The sequence below is a fragment of the Protopterus annectens genome, chromosome 7.part0 (genome assembly GCF_019279795.1).
Source record: "Protopterus annectens isolate FY-2018-M chromosome 7.part0, PAN1.0, whole genome shotgun sequence".
Lineage (NCBI taxonomy): Eukaryota > Metazoa > Chordata > Ceratodontiformes > Protopteridae > Protopterus > Protopterus annectens.
The window spans coordinates 725553725-725572402 of record NC_056739.1 but is presented as its reverse complement, the minus strand read 5'-3'; the positions used below and the strand labels follow the sequence as shown (position 1 = coordinate 725572402).

At 35.7% G+C, this 18678-nt stretch overlaps 1 protein-coding gene across 2 annotated transcripts in view; it reads right to left on the bottom strand.

Moving 5' to 3' along the window:
* LOC122806652 (immunoglobulin superfamily DCC subclass member 4-like) overlaps nucleotides 1-18678 on the bottom strand; it is a 2205210-nt gene that overhangs the window by 1495795 nt on the left and 690737 nt on the right. For both annotated transcript variants that reach the window (XM_044077249.1, XM_044077250.1), the window contains exon 2: nucleotides 15396-15710. In XM_044077249.1, the coding sequence (XP_043933184.1) occupies nucleotides 15396-15710 (315 nt within the window). The remainder of the gene's footprint in view (nucleotides 1-15395; nucleotides 15711-18678) is intronic.

The window sequence follows — 18678 nt, the reverse complement described above, 5'->3', positions numbered from 1 at the left end:
CATATAAAAGGCTTTTGATTCTATTAGTTGGTCTTATCTACAAAGAATTATGATTGGTTTTAATTTTCCTCAGATTTTTTCAACTTATTAATGAAAATTTATAGTAGGGCACAAGCTTATGTGAAAATCAGATCATGTCTAGTCTCACCACTAGAAATCTTCAAAGGAACTAGACAAGGTTGTCCTTTGTCACCATTATTGTTTGCTCTTTCGATGGAACCTTTTTCTTACATATATCAGAAACAAGCAAAATATAAAAGGCTTTCAAATTAATAAGGACTATTGTCCTAAGATACAATTATTTGCTGATGATACGTTAACACTGGGTGATATTGATGGCTCTTTGCATGATGTTATAGATACCTTAAGCAAGTTTGAAAGAATTTCAGGGCTTAAATTTAATCATAATAAACCTAAAACATTACTAATTAACAAAAAGATCAACAAAAACCTAAGAGAGAATTTGGAAGAATGATATATTAGAATATTTGGGTGTCAATATAAAGAGTACATGGAAAGAGTCTGTTAAACTAAACTACAATAATTTAATAACCACCATTAGTGAACTAAAAGATGGAATAAAATGTTCTTCACAATGAAGGATAGCTCTCTCTAATTAAAATGATAATGTTAACTAAAATGTTGTTTTATATACAGTAATTGATACTACCCCCTCCCAAAAACTTATTTAAAAAATTAGACTTTAAGCTACTTAAATGGCACATTAGAACTTGGAACAGTAATGGGATAGCATTCCCTAGCTTAGATCTTTATTCCAAATTTGTTATAATTAATGTAATATTACATTGACTCACACCTACCTATATATCTGGCTGGAAAACAATACATGAGATTCATATAACTGATGTCAGAACTATAGAAAATCAATTTAAGGAGCAATATGGAATAAGTAGAGTTGATTGACTTTTACATGAATTTTGTTTATTTAATACGAAGTTTGATAATTTTTCTTATGGCGTAACATGAATTTTGTTTATTTAATACAAAGTTTTATCATGTATGGCATTAATCAACTATTTAATAACTTTAAAAACATAACTGATTGTGATTACAGCATTAAACATTTTTATTTCTTATATTCCCTATAGCATACACCCCTGATTGCCTAGATTCTTTCAACATCAATGCGAGGAAAATAACTTGATATTCTGGCATCAGTTTATTGAAAATAAGAGTATTAAAGCACTAAGCTCTCATTTATGTAGTTTTGATTATAGTCAAGACAGTTGGCTGTTTATATACTCATTACGGCAGTTTATAGAAAACAAAATGAGAGTATCAATCAACCTAGAGACTGAATCTATACCTAGTTTAATTAAGCTTTTTATTAGGTGTCTTGAAAAGACAGATAATCAAAAATGAAGTATCTCACCTATCTATAAGATACTAAGAGAAGACACTCTAAAGTTTGACTCAGATTTTGGAATTACTATGTAAAGATTAATGGAGAGCACATATCTGATGTATCCAAAAATTTGTTATTGAATTCTACATATGGTACCTCTTCTTTATTAAATTGGATATTGTATACATGAAAATTTATGAATAGGAGTTTCTATACTCCACATAAAACAAATCTTATACTCAAAAACAGTTAAAGTAAATGTTGGAAATGTGATGAATTACTAGAGGCCAACTGGGTTCATATGTTCATTGACTGTAGAAATGCTGTTCAATACTGGAAAGACTTCAGATATTTTGTAAATGCTTTATGGTCTGATAACTGTCATATTTATAACTCACTAATCCTATTCAATGTTTCTATACCTAATGTAATACCTAAATCTCAGATTGGTCAATTATTGCAATTGCCAGAAAAGTTATTACTTTGAAAAATACACACCAAACAGCCAGTACTTCACCAGTATATTCCTTTATTGTTCCAACGATCTGGTACCTCGGCAATTCGCCTTCAAGGATCACAATTCACTTCATCATGGCAATAAAATTATATACCATTTGAATAGAAACAATTAATCAATTAAAGTTTCAGTTCTATAAAGGAAAGAAACTAATTTAAAGTGACCTCTAGAAAAACTTAAAAATTCATTAATATAATTTATGTGCATATATATATATATATATATATATATATATATATTTTTTTTTTAAATGCATGTTTTGTTTGTTTTTTATTTTTTGTTTTTTTTTATTTATTTTTTATGCACACATTAACCAAATGAATAAATATAAACAAACTGAACTATTTTTATATAAATATATCAATATCAAATTACTAACAAATAAATAAATACTTTATATACACACAAATGTGTTTGTAATATATAAATTCATACAATGACACTATGGTCAAAATAACAAATATAGTTAAATACCCAATTCCTGATTTAAACCATTTGGTTTTAGTGTGTTAAATTTTAATATCATCCTAGTTTCTAATTCTAACAATTTACTGACTAAATTATCTCCTCTTTGAATAAAAGGTTTCCCCAATATGCTAAATCTTAAACTGTCATATCGACCACCATGTATATCAATGAAATGTTTGGCAACTGGACTAAATTGATTCAAGTTCCTTATATCCTTCAAGTGCTCCAATATTCTGACTCTTATCATCCTCTTAGTTTGTCCTATATACCAAATGTCAGTGCAAGAACAACCCAATATATACACAACACTAGTTGATCTACAATTAAAAAAATGCCTGGGAATATGATTTACCTTATTAATTAACTTCACATTAATCACCCTGTCACACACACTGCAAGATCCACATGCAAAAGTGCCCACTTTAGCAGAAATAGGTTTCTCCTGATTTAATAGGTTGTTGTTTAGTAATTCTTTTAGATTTTTTCCTCTCTTATAGGAAAAAGTTATATTATTTGGAAATAGTTGACCTATTGATTCATCATCACTTATTAGATACCAGAATTTTTTGACCAGTGATACAAATTTACTAGAGAAAGCTGTATATTTAGTTACAAAAAATATTTTCTCTACATCTTTTTTCATTCTCACTGGATGTTGGACATTTGCCCCCAACCTTGTTTGTGTGGAACTTCTTCCAACTACATTATCCCAACATCTTAATAAGTGATTATTATTATACCCTCTATCTAATAATCTGAGAAAAACTTTTTTTAATTCATTTTCTACTTCATCATCTATGCTGGTATGATCATGAATTCTTTTAAACTCCCCATGTGGTAATGCATTTATCAAATGTGGGGGATGCATGCTAGTTGCATACAAAAACATGTTCACAGATGTATGTTTTCTAAAAGGTCTAAATTCTATTTTATTCTCTCTTTCAAATAAAATCACATCAAGAAAATTTATTTCATTTCTATTGACCTCATAAGAAAACAAAAGATTTTGTTCATTATTATTTAACATCTCAAAAAAATCAAAAACTTCATACATGTCCCCTCTACAGATGAAAATTAAATCATCAATAAAACGTTCATACAAAACCACATTACATTTGAAAAAATCAGTTGAATAAATAAACTTTTTTTAAATGAATCCATGTAAATCACAGCATATGATGGTGCATAAGCTGCACCCATTGCAGTGCCTTTCACTTGTAAAAAATATTCTTTGTTAAACAAAAAATAACTATGGGTCAGACAAAATTCCAATAAGCTAATTAAAAAACTGGTTCTAGGTCCATCACCTAACATGTTGAATATCGACTCAAGTCCCCATTTAGTATCAATGCTAGTATATAGAGACTTTACGTCAATCGTAACTCAATAATAATCATTATTCCAACTAATTTTTGATATCTCATTAATAAGTTCTTGTGTATTGGAAATATGAGCTGCTACTCTATTCAAATATGCTTTCAACTGAAAATCCAAAAAGATGTTCACATTTTCCAAAAAGGAGCCTACCCCTGACACAATAGGCCTCCCAGGAGGTTCCATTATATCCTTATGGATTTTAGGCAACACATATAGAACGGGTGTAGTGGGTTTTTAATATACATTTTATTAACATCAGCCTGTGTAAAAAACCCTAATCGTTCGCCCTTTTCCAATAGAAATAACAATTCTTCATTATATGTTTTTATAGGATCACTTTCCAACTTCCTATATTCTTCACAATTCAACAATAGTTTATTAACCATCTTGCAATGATCTTTTTCCTCCATAATGACCCAATTTCCACCTTTATCAGCACATTTGAAAATGTACTCATTTTTAAGCTTCTTCAAATTTTTTAGGGCCAACCATTCCTCCCTGTTCAAATTAAACTGCTTTTTTTCTTTACAAAATTCCTTAAAGGACATCTCTATTTCCCTGAGGAGGATTTTTTGAAAAATAGAAACTGCAGGCACTGAAATATGTGGTGTAAACTTGTTGTTAATGTTCTTAAATTGAGGCATCACTAGTTTACCATAACCAGTTAAGAAATTAACATTTGCATTCATTTGTTCATCAACAGATGTAACAGCACTAACATTTGGTTCATCACATTCATAATTATAAATAGATAAATTCATCAGGCTCTCATCAAATTCAGAATCACTGGAAGATTCACTATAACCTTCATTCAGAACTGAATCCTGTTCCACAATCCTTCCAAAGTACACTTTAAGCAATAGTTTCCTAACAAAAACTTTTACTTCAAAATAAATATCAGCAAGGGAAGGAAAAATAGTAGGAACAAATTTACTCCCTTTATGTAAAACCTTTAACATTTCATTGTCCAAAGTTAAATTAGATAGATTAATATAGTCTAATGATTGCACATTGTCAATCGCTCTATCAGACACAGTCACTGTTGTCAAACCTTCATTTGTAGCGATTTCACCCCTTTCTTCCATTTCTTCCGTTTCTCCCCTTGTTTGAATCGCCACTTTGAAAATCTGCGCCCATGGATGTAGAATTTGAAATTCCATCAGATGTTTCCCTGTCTGAAACTCGATTAGCAGCTACAGTCCTGGCAAAGGAAACATTTTTTGCTGTATTGCGTTCCGTAGAGGAAGCAGAAGAAGCAGACAAGCCTCTTTGTTTACTGCTCCAACTCCTGCCCCTTGACCTACTGCACGTAGGTTCACGTTGCCAAGTGAACAAAACACCTGTTTCATAGTCTTTGAGATCACAAACAAGTTTGTTCCGTTTCCTTTGCACAATCTCAGTCTCTAATTTGTTGATTTTCTCATTAATATTAATGATTTGAGTTCTGTAGCTGGACTCAGCCACCAGCTCATCTTGTAACAATAAGATCTCATTTTTTAATTTTTCATGAGACCTTTGATTACGTTTAACCAAGATACGAAGCCAACTGGTAGTACACGAAAGGGAAACTTGCTTTCATTCGTCAAGTAAGTCAGACTCATCATCAGTAAAAGGTGCCGCCGGCAATTTGTCTATACGTAGACCACGGGGAGTAATATTTAGACTAATGTACTTCTCCAACAACCGAGTGTCAAAATAAAGAGCAATTTCTTTAGCCATTAGTCTATTTAGCTGAGCAAAACGCCCATCAGCATCATTATCAACCCCCAAATTCCAGGGATCCATATTAGTATATTTCTTATCACGTTCAGTAACCACATCTGAAAACAGCATAGCATCGATTGAGTGGCTCTGTTCAGAACTTTCATTATGAACCGACATGAATAAGAAAGAAAGTCTCAAAACTGGTGAAAGTACGGCTTGTGCGAAATGAAAACAACCGAAAAACACAAAATGAAATTGAAAAATAAACTCCAAACAGTTATTACTTTGAACTGGAAAAGTAAACAAGATTTGATATTTAAAGACTTTATTAATTTAGCAAATGTTGTTTGTAAAACAGAACTGCAAATCATTTGTTATAGCACTCATAACATTATTCATAAAAAATAGCATCTGAGCGTCTGAGCAACTGCATGGCTTAAAATTAACGCGTGCACGTCTGAGCTTCATTCCAACAGGCTGACGGAGCTGATGTCATCACGCACATGATGACGTCAGCTCCAAAAAAATTAGATTAAAAAATCAGAAATGAAGGGGTGCCACTCTGGAATCGTGGCACCCCTTCATTGGGACCCCAAAACTCGGTAAAAACCGAGTAATTCGGGACAGTTGGGAGGTATGATATATATATACATACACACACACACACACACACACACACACACACATTTATTTTAATTTATTTTATTTCACATTTGTTAACCGGGTTAATCCAACTGAGTTTGAAAACAAACCCATTTTCATTGGAGACCCAAGGGGAAAAGCCCAAGCAAACATAAAGTGACAATATACAAATATTGAATAACAATCGCAATACAAAATAATTGTAAAAAAGAAAAAGTTATTACCTATTTGCATTGAACTAATAGTAAGCAACCCATTTTCAGTGGAGACCCAAGAGGAAAGAGCCCCAGCAAACATGAGCAAAGATAAACACACAGGACATAAACTATTAAAAATAACAATGCAAATACGAAATTAATTATAAAGAGAAAAACACAAGAAAAAATTATGAACATTAAGGGCTGCACTGATAGCAATGGTCTAAATTTACTACATGTAAGAGTAAAAACAAAAGATAATCGTTGTTCAAAAGAAGGAAAATGTACATGCATTAATATATAAATAAATATACTATATATAGGTGTGCCTCTGAAATAGATATTGAGGATGTACTTTCTTTTTGCTAAAGTGTGTGTGTGTGTGTGTGTGTGTGTGTGTGTGTGTGTGTGTGTGTGTGAGATGCCCCATATGAATATACTTGGTGGCTAGAGGTAGGCTCAAACCCTGAACCTTGGGTACATGTAACAAAATCCTAAAGTCCCTAACCACCACCACTTGTGAAAACTTCCAGATTTTTCTGCCACATATTTTTGTTCCGTTTCTCATAAAATGAGTGTTTTTTTCTGCATTTTTGTGGCAAATCATTGAAGGATTGAATTCACTAAATAATGACCGTCATTTGAATTTCAGACTTCGTGTTCTTCAGAAAATAAATGGTAACACAAAACCTTTTATTCTACCAATTTTCTAAGTTTATAAGATCACTATTAGAAATTTGTCCTTATTTTTGGGGCTGTATTCCCCCATTATTGGCTTTGTCCAGAATTTTTTTTTGCTAAGAGTTTGAGAGCTATGGTGAGAAGTGAGAACTGAATTCTGTATTCCCCCATTACTGGCTTTGTCCAGTTGTTTTTGTGCTAAGAGGCTGAGAGCCATGGTGAGAAGTGAGAACGGAATTCACTAAATGATAGCCATTTAAGTTTCAGTCTTCCTATCATTCAGGAAACTGCTGATTTGGCATAGTGGTATGTTGCTCTGAATGTAGTGCAAAGGTTCCTATGTTCAAGACTTGGCAGTGAAATTTATGGTGGTTAACACATTTTATTCTAGCAACTTTCCAAAATTATGCAAGCAATGTTTAAAATGTGTCCCTGGTTTTTGGGCTTTTGCCCCCCCCCCCCAATAAATTTTGACTTTTTCCAGATTTCTTGTGCTGCAAAGTTGAGAGACAAGTGTTGAGTGGATTTTACAAGGAGCTTAGAGCTTCAGCGGAAGAGAAGTTTAGTGATGCTTATGCTGAATCTGCTTGCAATGTTAATAGCATAACAGGTTAAATACTTGCTTTTGATACAGAAGGTTGTGGGTTCTACTCCCACAGTATGTAGATGCATTGCTGATACTGTACTGTGTTATTGTGCTTTTAAAGGGGGTGGGTGTAACAAGTCAAGGGTGTAGCTACAGATACAACAGAAGTGAGAAAATATCATGCACAAGGGCATTTGTGCCTCAGTGGAAAGAGCAAAAAATATCAATAACCCAAATTCAGGAACAGAAAATAATAATTATGTTCTGTGCTGCATTATAAGAAAAATATTTTTAAACAAGTACAATACATTTTCCAGCATTCAATATAAAACAAATGTTTCCACTGTAGACAGTGGAGAAGCAAGAGTATCCAGTTCACAGCACTTGGATTACAATGATAGCTTTGATGCTTCAGGATGAATGTAGGAGAGGGTATGTCAGTACTTGGACAAAAATTGGAAGTCTTAAAACATGCAGTTTGCTTAGTTTATTTTGTTGTGCATTTACAGCTATTGAGTTGGTCTGATAACACAAATCAGAGTAAATGGCCATGTATACATGGCCACGGGGAGTCCTGTTAGTCCCAACAAATCAGAGTAAGTCAAGCAAAAATCTTGAAATTGAAAATAAGTTTGAGAAGCTATGCAAGATGCCCATGGCTTATACTACTGTCATTCTATTTCTACATATACATATATGGGATCACTACGGATTAGCGAACGCACAAAATCCCAACGCTGAAGATACCGAGACCAGATGACCGAAACCCTGCATTACCAAAAGACCAGAAGCACGAAATGCAAAATCTCGATGTTAAGGAATTTTGCATTAGTGCTTCTGGTGTTGCGGTTCAGGTAAGTATGCATTTGCAAGTGTGTTTATGAGGGGTGTAGTGTGTGTAAGTGTGTTTTGTGACTGTGGTGTGTGTGTGTGTGAGGGACTGTAATGTGTGGGTGTGAGTTTGCCTTGTGTGTCTGTGTGATCTCGGAGTTAGAATAATAAAGTAGGGGGTGTGGGGGGGCACAGCCTCCCATATGGGGGGTGCAGGTGTGGCGTGCCCCCCTGCCTAAGTCTAGTGTAGGATGCATTGTTTGGTTGTGATGGGAAGGTGTGTGTGTGTTGTTTGGTTGTGTAACTTTCGCAATTTTGAATTTTGTGGTGTTACATATTCAGTATTGTGGGTTTTCGGGCATGTGGTCTCAGTGTTTTATGCGTCGGGATTTTGGGCGTTTGGTATTTAGTAGTGATTCCACATATATATATATATATATATATACATGCATAAATGTGTGTGTGTGTGGAAGTAGACTTTTATGATGGAAATGTTCTGAATTGGTCAGTTTTGTCATTAATGGTTCATGCATTTTGTTTCATTGTCTACTGGAAAAATGTTCAAACAATAAATTTAAAATGCGCTCCAAGTCTAACAAGTCAGCTGTATTATACAAGGAATATAATTTAATAAACTCAGGAAGGTGCATCAGAGAACACATGTGTATGGTTCTTGTTTTGTGTGCAGGGGGCCTATGATTTGAAAACAGCCCAGAGGTAATCTTTATCCACCACTGGCCAGATGCATTTTCTTAGGATGTGGTATGGTTGTGTGGGTTCCAATGCTGTTTCAATGAATGTGAGTTTCAAGGGCAGAGACATTTTAATGCTAAGTTTGTTTTCATTGTGAGACAGTATTTCTTTGTTTAGTTGTTGTCTATTAGTGTTTGTGCACTGTGCTATAAAATGTAAAAATAAAATTCAAATAACCATTGTAGAAGTAAAGCAGTATGCACATTAGTGTTATGGTAAATGGGGTGAAATAGCCAGGTAATGGGGCATTGGAATGGCTGCTCTGGTGCCATATTTTGGTTGTCTTTTCTTCAGTTTGTGTTTGAAAGTTGATATCCCACAATTCCATTGGACTGGGTGGGGCTACGTAATTAGGTATGCAAATTTTATGTTAATCAGCATACAGATTTGTACCTATTTTTCATGGGCCTTGTCCAGATTTTTGATGTTTCCAGGTTGACAGGTATGCTCACTTTACTACAATGCCATATGTTAGACTACACTGTCAAATTAGTCACAGATCATTCTGCAGCCCTGCAATAGCTAAACAAACAGAAAAATGTCAACAATAAATTAAGATGGTCAGCTTTGTCCCTGCAAAATTTCAACTGTACAATCAGGCAAAGGCCCGGTCTTAAATAGAGCCAATGAGGATGAGCTATCTAGGGTCCCTAACCTAACTTCAACAGTTTCAAACCAGAAGTGAATTTTGAAAGCATGTTAGGAATGCCATGTATTGTAATAAATTATTTTTTGTTGTGAAAATGCTGCTTTACTATAAAGCTACTGTTTAATGCTCAGCTGCTCTCTCTCCCTCTCTGGGTACACACACATATACACATTTATAGTGTGTGTGTGTGTGTGTGTGTGTGTGTGTGTGTGTGTGTGTATATATATATATATATATATATATATATATATATATATATATTTATATATATATCTAGACAGACAAAGATATACATATCACACACACACACACACACACACACACAGAATACTACTGGAAAGCATGCAGCCAACAATAAAAAGGAGTATGGGACAAATGCTGAAGTGCAAGTAAAATGAAAGGGTCAACCTAATGTGACATAAACATGTGGGCCTCAGTGAGAAGCTGCTAGTATGGCTCTGAGTAGTGGAGCTTCAAATATACCAGCTGGCAAACTTATTTGAAGTTAGTTCACAAAACTGGGATGGCATCTCTGGATCTGTTTGGATCAATGCAGACAACTGTAGAAACCAGTAACTTCCTGACATGCCCTTATGGAAAACTACATTCACCATAAATAAAACAAAAATAAAAATAAAACAAGTCTCCACGGAAAGTATTTTTCATAATATAACAATACTGCAATGCAAAATAAAAGTACATTTAGCAGAGCCCAAGTCATTTTCCTGAAAAAGCCAATATTCATTGTTTGTGTCTTTCGGCTTTTCCCGGTTTGGGGTCGCCACAGGGGAACTCTGGTCAGCTAATGATTGGCAGTAGATTTTTTTTTATGTACTGGCTTGCCGGGCCTAACGCACAACCTTCAATGAAGGAACGCCCATTCATGCATGTCACTACACAGAAGACGCTCAAACTGAGAATCGAATGAGCAACGTCTAACTGTGAGGCGACAACACTATCACAGCACCACCACCACCTCAGTCAAAATAAAAAAAGCCAATATTCATATCATGTAAAAATCAGCTCATCAGATAAAATGCTTGTTATGTTTCATAAATAATTGATTTAGACTGGGTTGTCAAATATAACATATTTGCATACCTCTCAGCTGTACATATTTTCACAGAATGTTCAGCTTTTTGCATCATATTTTGTTCTTTTTCTCATAAAATTGTGGTTTTCTGGCAAATTACTGGCAAATCATTTAGAGTTGAAGTCAGAAAATAAAGATGGAGATTTGAGTTTTAGAATTCATACCCTTCAGAAAATCCATGCTGATGCAAATCCTGTTATTTTATCAACTTTCTAAGTTTGTAAGAGCAATTTTTAAAAATGTCTCTCTGTTTTTGGGTGTTTGTCCCCCCATTATTTATGGCTTTATCCAGATTTCTTGACTTAAGAGGCTGAGAGGTATGCACATTTGCTAAAAATTCAATGGGAAAATAATAGGCACACAAAAAGAACTATATAAAAAAAATAAGAATGTACATATACTAAACCCCATGTCCACACTGCCATCTAATGACCTAAAATACATGGACACCTTTTTTAAAAACTGCAATTATAACCTATTATACCATGACCCCCCATTAATATTCCAAAACGTGCACGCTGATTCTCCAGCGTGCACATTGTAAACTGACTTATACTAATGGAAAAAGGTCCGGTCGCCCGGACTTTTTCCATTAGTATAAGTCTCTTTTAAAACACTGTCTCGCTATGTTAAAAGAGTTTAACATAGCGACACAGGTTTAAAAAAAGCAACGGAGAACTCTGTTGCTTTTTTTAAAGCTGTCTCGCTATGTTAAACTCCTTTAACATAGCGACCCAGTGTGTAAAAAGCAACGGAAATCTTGCTTTCTCCGTTGCTTTTTTTTAAACCTGTCTCGCTATGTTAAATGGGTTTAACATAGCGAGACAGCTTTAAAATAAGCAACGGAGATCTCCATTGCTTATTTTAAAGCTGTCTCGCTATGTTAAACCCATTTAACATAGCAAAACAGTAAAAAGCAATGGAGATCTTGCTTTCTCTGTTGCTTTTGCCCACAGCTCTGATGTACTGCGTAGGCATGCGCAGTACATCAGAACTGCCGCGGATACCAGACAGCTGCGGAAGGGCAGCAAAGAGGCATTATACAATGCCATTATTTAAGAAAAGTAATTATTTCTTTTCTTACATAATGTCATAGTATAATAGCAATAACCCACTTCTGGGTGTGGGTAATGTGGGATTTACCCACGGTTGTCTTTGTTTGGTATTATACAATGCCATTATTTAAGAAAAGTAATTATTTCTTTTCTTAAATAATGTCATAGTATTATAGCAATAACCCACTTCTGGGTGTGGGTAATGCGGGATTTACCCACAGTTGTCTTTTCGCCCTCAGGACCAAACCACACCAACCGTGGGTAAATCCCGCATTACCCACACCCAGGCGTGGGTATTGCTATAATATTCCCAGCAATAAAAAGGAAAGTACAATATTTAGTTATGTAAATAACAATACTCAATCAAAACAAAAATCATACATTTGAAATGTACAGTAAGATCTGGTGACCGATTACTGACTTGCATCAAAATTTCAACTAAATAATGTTTTTTAAAAATTAAACAAGAATGAAGTAACTCTAAAGTAACCATAGCCCCTAAACTGACAATCCACTGTCTTTCTTTACTATCCAAGACATGTTTGTAATGGAAGCATTAGAAATTATCATCCAACAAAGATATCTGGCAAATGATCAAATCATTGATGCCCCCTGCTCCAGCTTAACTCTAACCCTGTCACTCTCCCCACCCTACACTTTACAGATAATTATGTGCAGAGCTAGATTGATATGGTGGACAGATTCATACAGCAAACCACCAAGTTGTACAAAAGAAGTAAAAACTGCAACTGCAATGCTCAAAATAACAAACAAACCCTGTGCTCTGCTTCTGATGTGCTACAATAATCAAAGTGAATTGATGGTGCTGACACTTTCCCATGGCTCCTTTGCATATGTATGTATGCTTTTGTTTACTAAGAAAGTCCAACACGGCACAGATCCCACTTTCTGCAAAGGTCAGAGGAGAAAGGCTACATTTTACAGAATGAGTAGAGAGCAGTTGTACAAAATTTACATAATAAATGTCCATACATGAAATAGTAATGATATGAAAGCTAGTCAAAACAAAAATACAGCAAAATATTAGTTAATACTGAACTTATAAGAGTCTAGTTGTTTTCAAAAGTAATTAGCTGTAATTAGATATTAAGTAGGCAATGATAAAGGAATTGTAGGATGAGAATGGTTACAAATTATGAAGAACTATTGAGGAATGTTTATGGGAGATAGAGACATTAGTGGGATAGGGGTAGGGATAGGTAATTGGAGATTGTAAAGAACATGCTGTGTTATGGCCAGTTACATGAAAATGTGGTGAGAGTCAGTTAGGGCTTGGACTAGGGGAGACGGAGGTTATCCAAAAATCCAACATGTGTGTGTGTGTGTGTGTGTGTGTGTGTGTGTGTGTGTGTGTGTGTGTGTGTGTATCAAAAATCATACATGCACCATAAAATCAGTTTGTGCTCAACAGTGAATGATGGATGGAGGTGTGATGTATGGAACTGCAGGTGATTTATCTAGGATGGGTATTAAATGCATTTGCTTTCTAGCTGGATTAGATTAAGTGTTTCCACACCCTGAAGTATGTTTAAGTAGATTGCTTTGTTCTTGTACTGTGAGATTATTCTAGAGAACCAGATGAATAAAGTCCTTCTAATCTCCTAGACCTGCTCTAGATGACCCATTCTTTCCTGAGTTTCTGAAAGTAATGTAGAAAGATAGAACACTTCCTATCAGTCATGTGGAACAGATAAACATGTTCAACATTTGATGAAGCCTCCTGATCCTATTAACTGTATTAATATTCCATTTATAGATGTATACATGGATATTGATGTCTGGTGTTACATTTCTATATTGCGTTTTGCTGCCCAATAGGCCAGTACACATTACTGCTCAACGGAGGATATACCTATTTTTTCCATGAATTTTCCAGCAAATGAAACTTTATGCTTCAGGGCAAATACATCCAAGATGAGCTGATAGTTCTTGAATTTACCTACCCTGGAAGTGACTTTGAGGCTTTAGATCATGCATGTTAAAGGACTCACACAAGAGCCATTGCACTCATGACAAACCATAATTACAAGGAGCAAATGATTAAGTTACAGAGATCCCTAATAACAGATGCTCTAATAAGCCAGATTTCTTACTGTTTACTAATATTATCTTTCTCAGTCTCAGAATCTCCTAGGAATGCTCATAGTTACCTCATATTTTCTCACAATGTCACACTATGTCACTGCTGCAGTAAGTCCATCAGGTGCAGCAGACATTTCTGAGTATATACATAACTATCTGGCTCTGACCACCTCCTTTTATTGACATTCCTTAAGTGCAGCCTTATGGATGTGCCTTTTATTGGTCCAAACTTATGTGGGTAAGATGTTCAATAAAAAGTTAAGCACTTCAGTGAAACAATATGGCCTGTATAATATGCATCTGGTAAAAGGCATCTGCACAATGTAGGTGAAATAACAACAAATGCTGCCAGTGTGGCCATCTAGACAAGAAATACACTATTATGGTCACCATCTTTAAACAGAAAGGAAAGAATGTAGAAGTAAAAATTAAAGGTCCATGCATCCACTAAAACTCCTGGTTAGCTGGTGGAAAATATTATTCCAGACCTCCCCATAAAGACAAGACAAAACACCCAACCAACCATAGGTTTATCACACTCATGGTAGAAATTACTCCTCAATGCATGCAAATAAATGTAACACAGTGTGACTACATCAAAGCATGTGGCAGGTTAGAGCCTCACACACTTCAAGGGTAGGGAATTAAGGGCAACAGATATTCACACAATGTCTGCTCACTGACCCCTGTGTCTTCCAGTGAAAGAGAGGGTTGCAGACAAGGGTATGCAGAATTGTGGCAATATACGTGACCTCTGCAAAGCCACTTTTCCAGAAGAGTCATCCATGATGGTCTGTATACATGAGTCAACAGGAATGGAGAGGTGCAGACTTATGCCAATGATTATCAGACCTCGACAGCCGCCATCAACTTCCAGGTCTGTCTCTAATGACATGCAAAGTGTACTGCTGGGGCTGTGCGTGTGTTTGTAGGGGAGTGTGTTGTTTAAATTAGATGTACAACATCCAGTTAATAGTGTCTACCTAAGCAGAGGTGATGCTGTATCAAAAAGAACAAAGCTTCACACCTTTGTTGCTTATGTTCTGCACCACAGATTGGCCTCCTTCAACTCTGATTCCATGAAGGGAAATTATGTACCTTGTCAAAGAAATTTTTTGTGGATACCAATATGCCACTTCTGCAAAGATGCAAGCATAAGCATTTCTTCAAAAAACTGTAAAACATAAATCTTACTCTGTAGAAAACACATACTAACAAAGTAAAACCTTTTAATTTACTTTTCCTTTTAAGAATTCTTCCACGTCTAAATGCTGCTTACAAAGATTGACTGTCACCCATTGCATTTGCATATGTTGCAGTAAACAGCCATAAATAAAATGAACTGCAAAAACACAAACATATAAATTACTTACTTGGAAAAGTAACTGCTGCTCTTCTACTTGAAATAGCTCCAAAAGAACTCCGCAACATACAAGAGTAACTTCCTTCTCCACTGTTCCATTCCTGCTGTTTGCTGTCCTTGGTTGCATGGGAAATGTAAAGTGATCCATTGGGAAGCGCATGAATGTGATCCTGTTCGACAAGAGGCAGTCCATCCTTTATCCAGGTGACATTAGAAGGCTGGTCCAAAGTGGCCAGACTACAGTCCAACACCAGTGCTTGGTCTGGTTCTAATATTGTTTGTGCTGGACCAGCACTACAGCTCAGTTCTAGGGAACTGAATGTATCTGCAGTAGGGGGAAAGAAAAAAGAAGAATTAATAAAATGGAGAAAAATGAAGGTTATGATATAAAAGCATACATCATGCATAAAGTCTACCTTGGTATTATTTCTATAGGAATATATTTTATTATATTCTTGCTCACAAAAATACATGGACACATAGGCACACAGGTGTGCATGCCCCCACACATTCATATACATACAGGGCTGTAGCAAAGAATTTACAAACTCTACACACTGGAACAACACTACACCTACCACCCCTGGTAAAAGGTACAGGTTAAGCCACAGCACTGAATTACAGTTTTACAACCATACTGCATCACCACCCCAAAACTGTACAGGCCATGAATTGATATTGCAGTACATTATCTTTGTACATACATACATACATAGATACAAATATTTCATGCATGGGCATTACTGCTTTGGCTACATCAGACAGAATACCTTTTGGTTATACTGATGTGCTGTAGCAGGTATCTGTACAACAAGAGGACGTTCTCCCCTACGAGGCAGTACTCTGACAAACTTCCATGTTGCATCAGGGCAGCCAGTCTCATGGATGTCCATTCACAATGGTTCTGATGTTCAGCTCCAAATGTCTGTACCACATCACAGTAGCCAGTCTCAAAGGTTCAACCACATTAATGCCACTGTTCACCACCAAATCTGGGTGCTATACCATGATAACTAGTCCCAAAGGTTAACTTGGACAAGTACCAATATGTAGTACTAACAAGCTTCTGTGCCACAACATAGTGGTGATTCACAAAGAGCCTTTTGTCCACTACACTCTAGCAAGCTAGGGAAGCATATACAGTATACCCTAACACTCTACCCATGGTCAGTGGTCAGAGTAACAACATCAGTGCATCTGAGTCCACCACAGCAGACACATCTGAACTCAAGGACATTAAAAATAGAAGCCTCTTACAACTATATTACAAGGTCTCAAAATTCAAATGCAAAATTTGCAGTCTCCAAATAGCCTCAGCTATCACTTATGCCAATGAATTTCACTTAATTACCATAAACCAAGCTATCATAATCGGCACCAAATGTAACGGGGAAACTAAAAATTAACCATCTGGGTAGAATAATAGAAAAGGGCTAATTAAATTCTACCCACAATAAAGACTCGGTCAAAAAGCTCAGCAAAAATCTTAAAGCTGCCAGAAGGAAGATCACAGCAGAACACAAATTAAAATTAGTATCCAGAGTCAAAGATAATAATAAATCTTTCCTTAACTACATAAAATGATCAGAAATTAACACACAAAAATGCTCTGAGTTAATGCTTAACAGTAAAACTCACTCTGACCCTAAAGATGATGCTTGTACACTTACAGAAAATGCATGCATATTCATTTCAGAAATCATAGCCATAGCTAGGGAGGAGCAAAGGGAGAGGCTACTCAGGATGCACGCTGCTAGAAGCCACAATTAGCACTGCAGAAGATTTGCCAATTAGTCCATCATGCAGTCACATCTGCTGGACATTTGGGCCTGCCAGCAATATCTCACTTAGGTAGTCTTGAATGAGGTCAAAAGCATTTACTGATTTTCTTGCAATGTGTACATGTCTGTGTGTAAGGAACTGTAGCATAAAATTACTGTTTCAGGCAGAAAAAGAACTGTTATGGAAAAACATAACAGATACTTACTCGGAGGACTTTTTTTCCTGCAACTTAGAAGGGAGGGTGCCGTCTGGGGGGGCAGGATGCCAGTCGATCTAGCTACAGCACTGCCAGAAAGAGTTATTCAAGCTGTACAAATTCCTGAGTTCCTTCTACGTGCCTCAGAAATATGCCTCAATGCTTAACCAACAGCACCAGAAACACCCTGACAGAACCACATAGCCACAAGGTGTGTCCTCAAAATACAGAAAATGGCAATCCTTATGCCCTTCCATAAATGGGGTCTCTCCTCAAACCACATAAGCTGTAGCTCCATCAACCTAATATAGCATACTTCACAATGTAATAAATTATATCCGATTTCATAAACTGCAACATAAAAATATTAATGTTCTAGACCCACAATAACATGGTTTTCTCAAAATGAAATCATGTCATTTAGTAAAGCTCTTTGAGAAAGTCACTGAAGCTGCAGAGAGCAGCCATGCAGCTCAGACAATCGTTATCATCAAGCAAAAACCTTTGCCACTATTCTTTGGGTTGGTATTCAAAATAAACATAAATGCAGAAACATAAATCCTTATATTGTTAGAAGGATAGAAAACTGGCTGATAGATGGAACCCATACAGTTAAAGTAGAAGGTGCTACCTCAGAAATCAAAAAGGTGGTTTCCTAAAGGTTCAGTACTGATATCACTTCTGCTCAGTATTTACCTCTCCATTGATCTCCAAACCTCTAACTCAGACAAATCACTATCTAAATTCGACAATGACTGCAAGCAACAGCTGATTAAATGCAAAGTGTAGCATTGTCACCTCTGGTAAACAAAACACGGCAAAAGTTTACATTACAGATAGCAACCCACTCTGGAATTATATGGTCACAAGAGTCTCAATTCCTTTGTAGACCCAATCCTATCTTTTGACTACAAAACAGCAACAACAGTCAGGAAATATTTCTGTATAGTCCAGTTAATAAATAACAGTAAGAAGTTATGTTTCCCCTGTACTCTACTCCTAGCAGACCAATTATAGAATATAATGCTCCTTTTTATATGCATCTGTCCAAACACAACACATAGCTACAAAGACCCAAGAAGTTCCCAAATAAAAAGAACTACAGACTAAAGCTCAGTTACCATGACAGGTATGAAATTCTCTATCCCTATACTCTGCTTGCATAGTCTCCTGTATATATAGGTCTGTCATTCTGTATTAATGACTCACCCCCTCCTTGATCACCTACACCTCCATAAAACACTCAAACTAAAGACGTCTATCTCCATCAACATACAAATAGGCACGTTACTGGACTAGAAGCATTAATCATTCC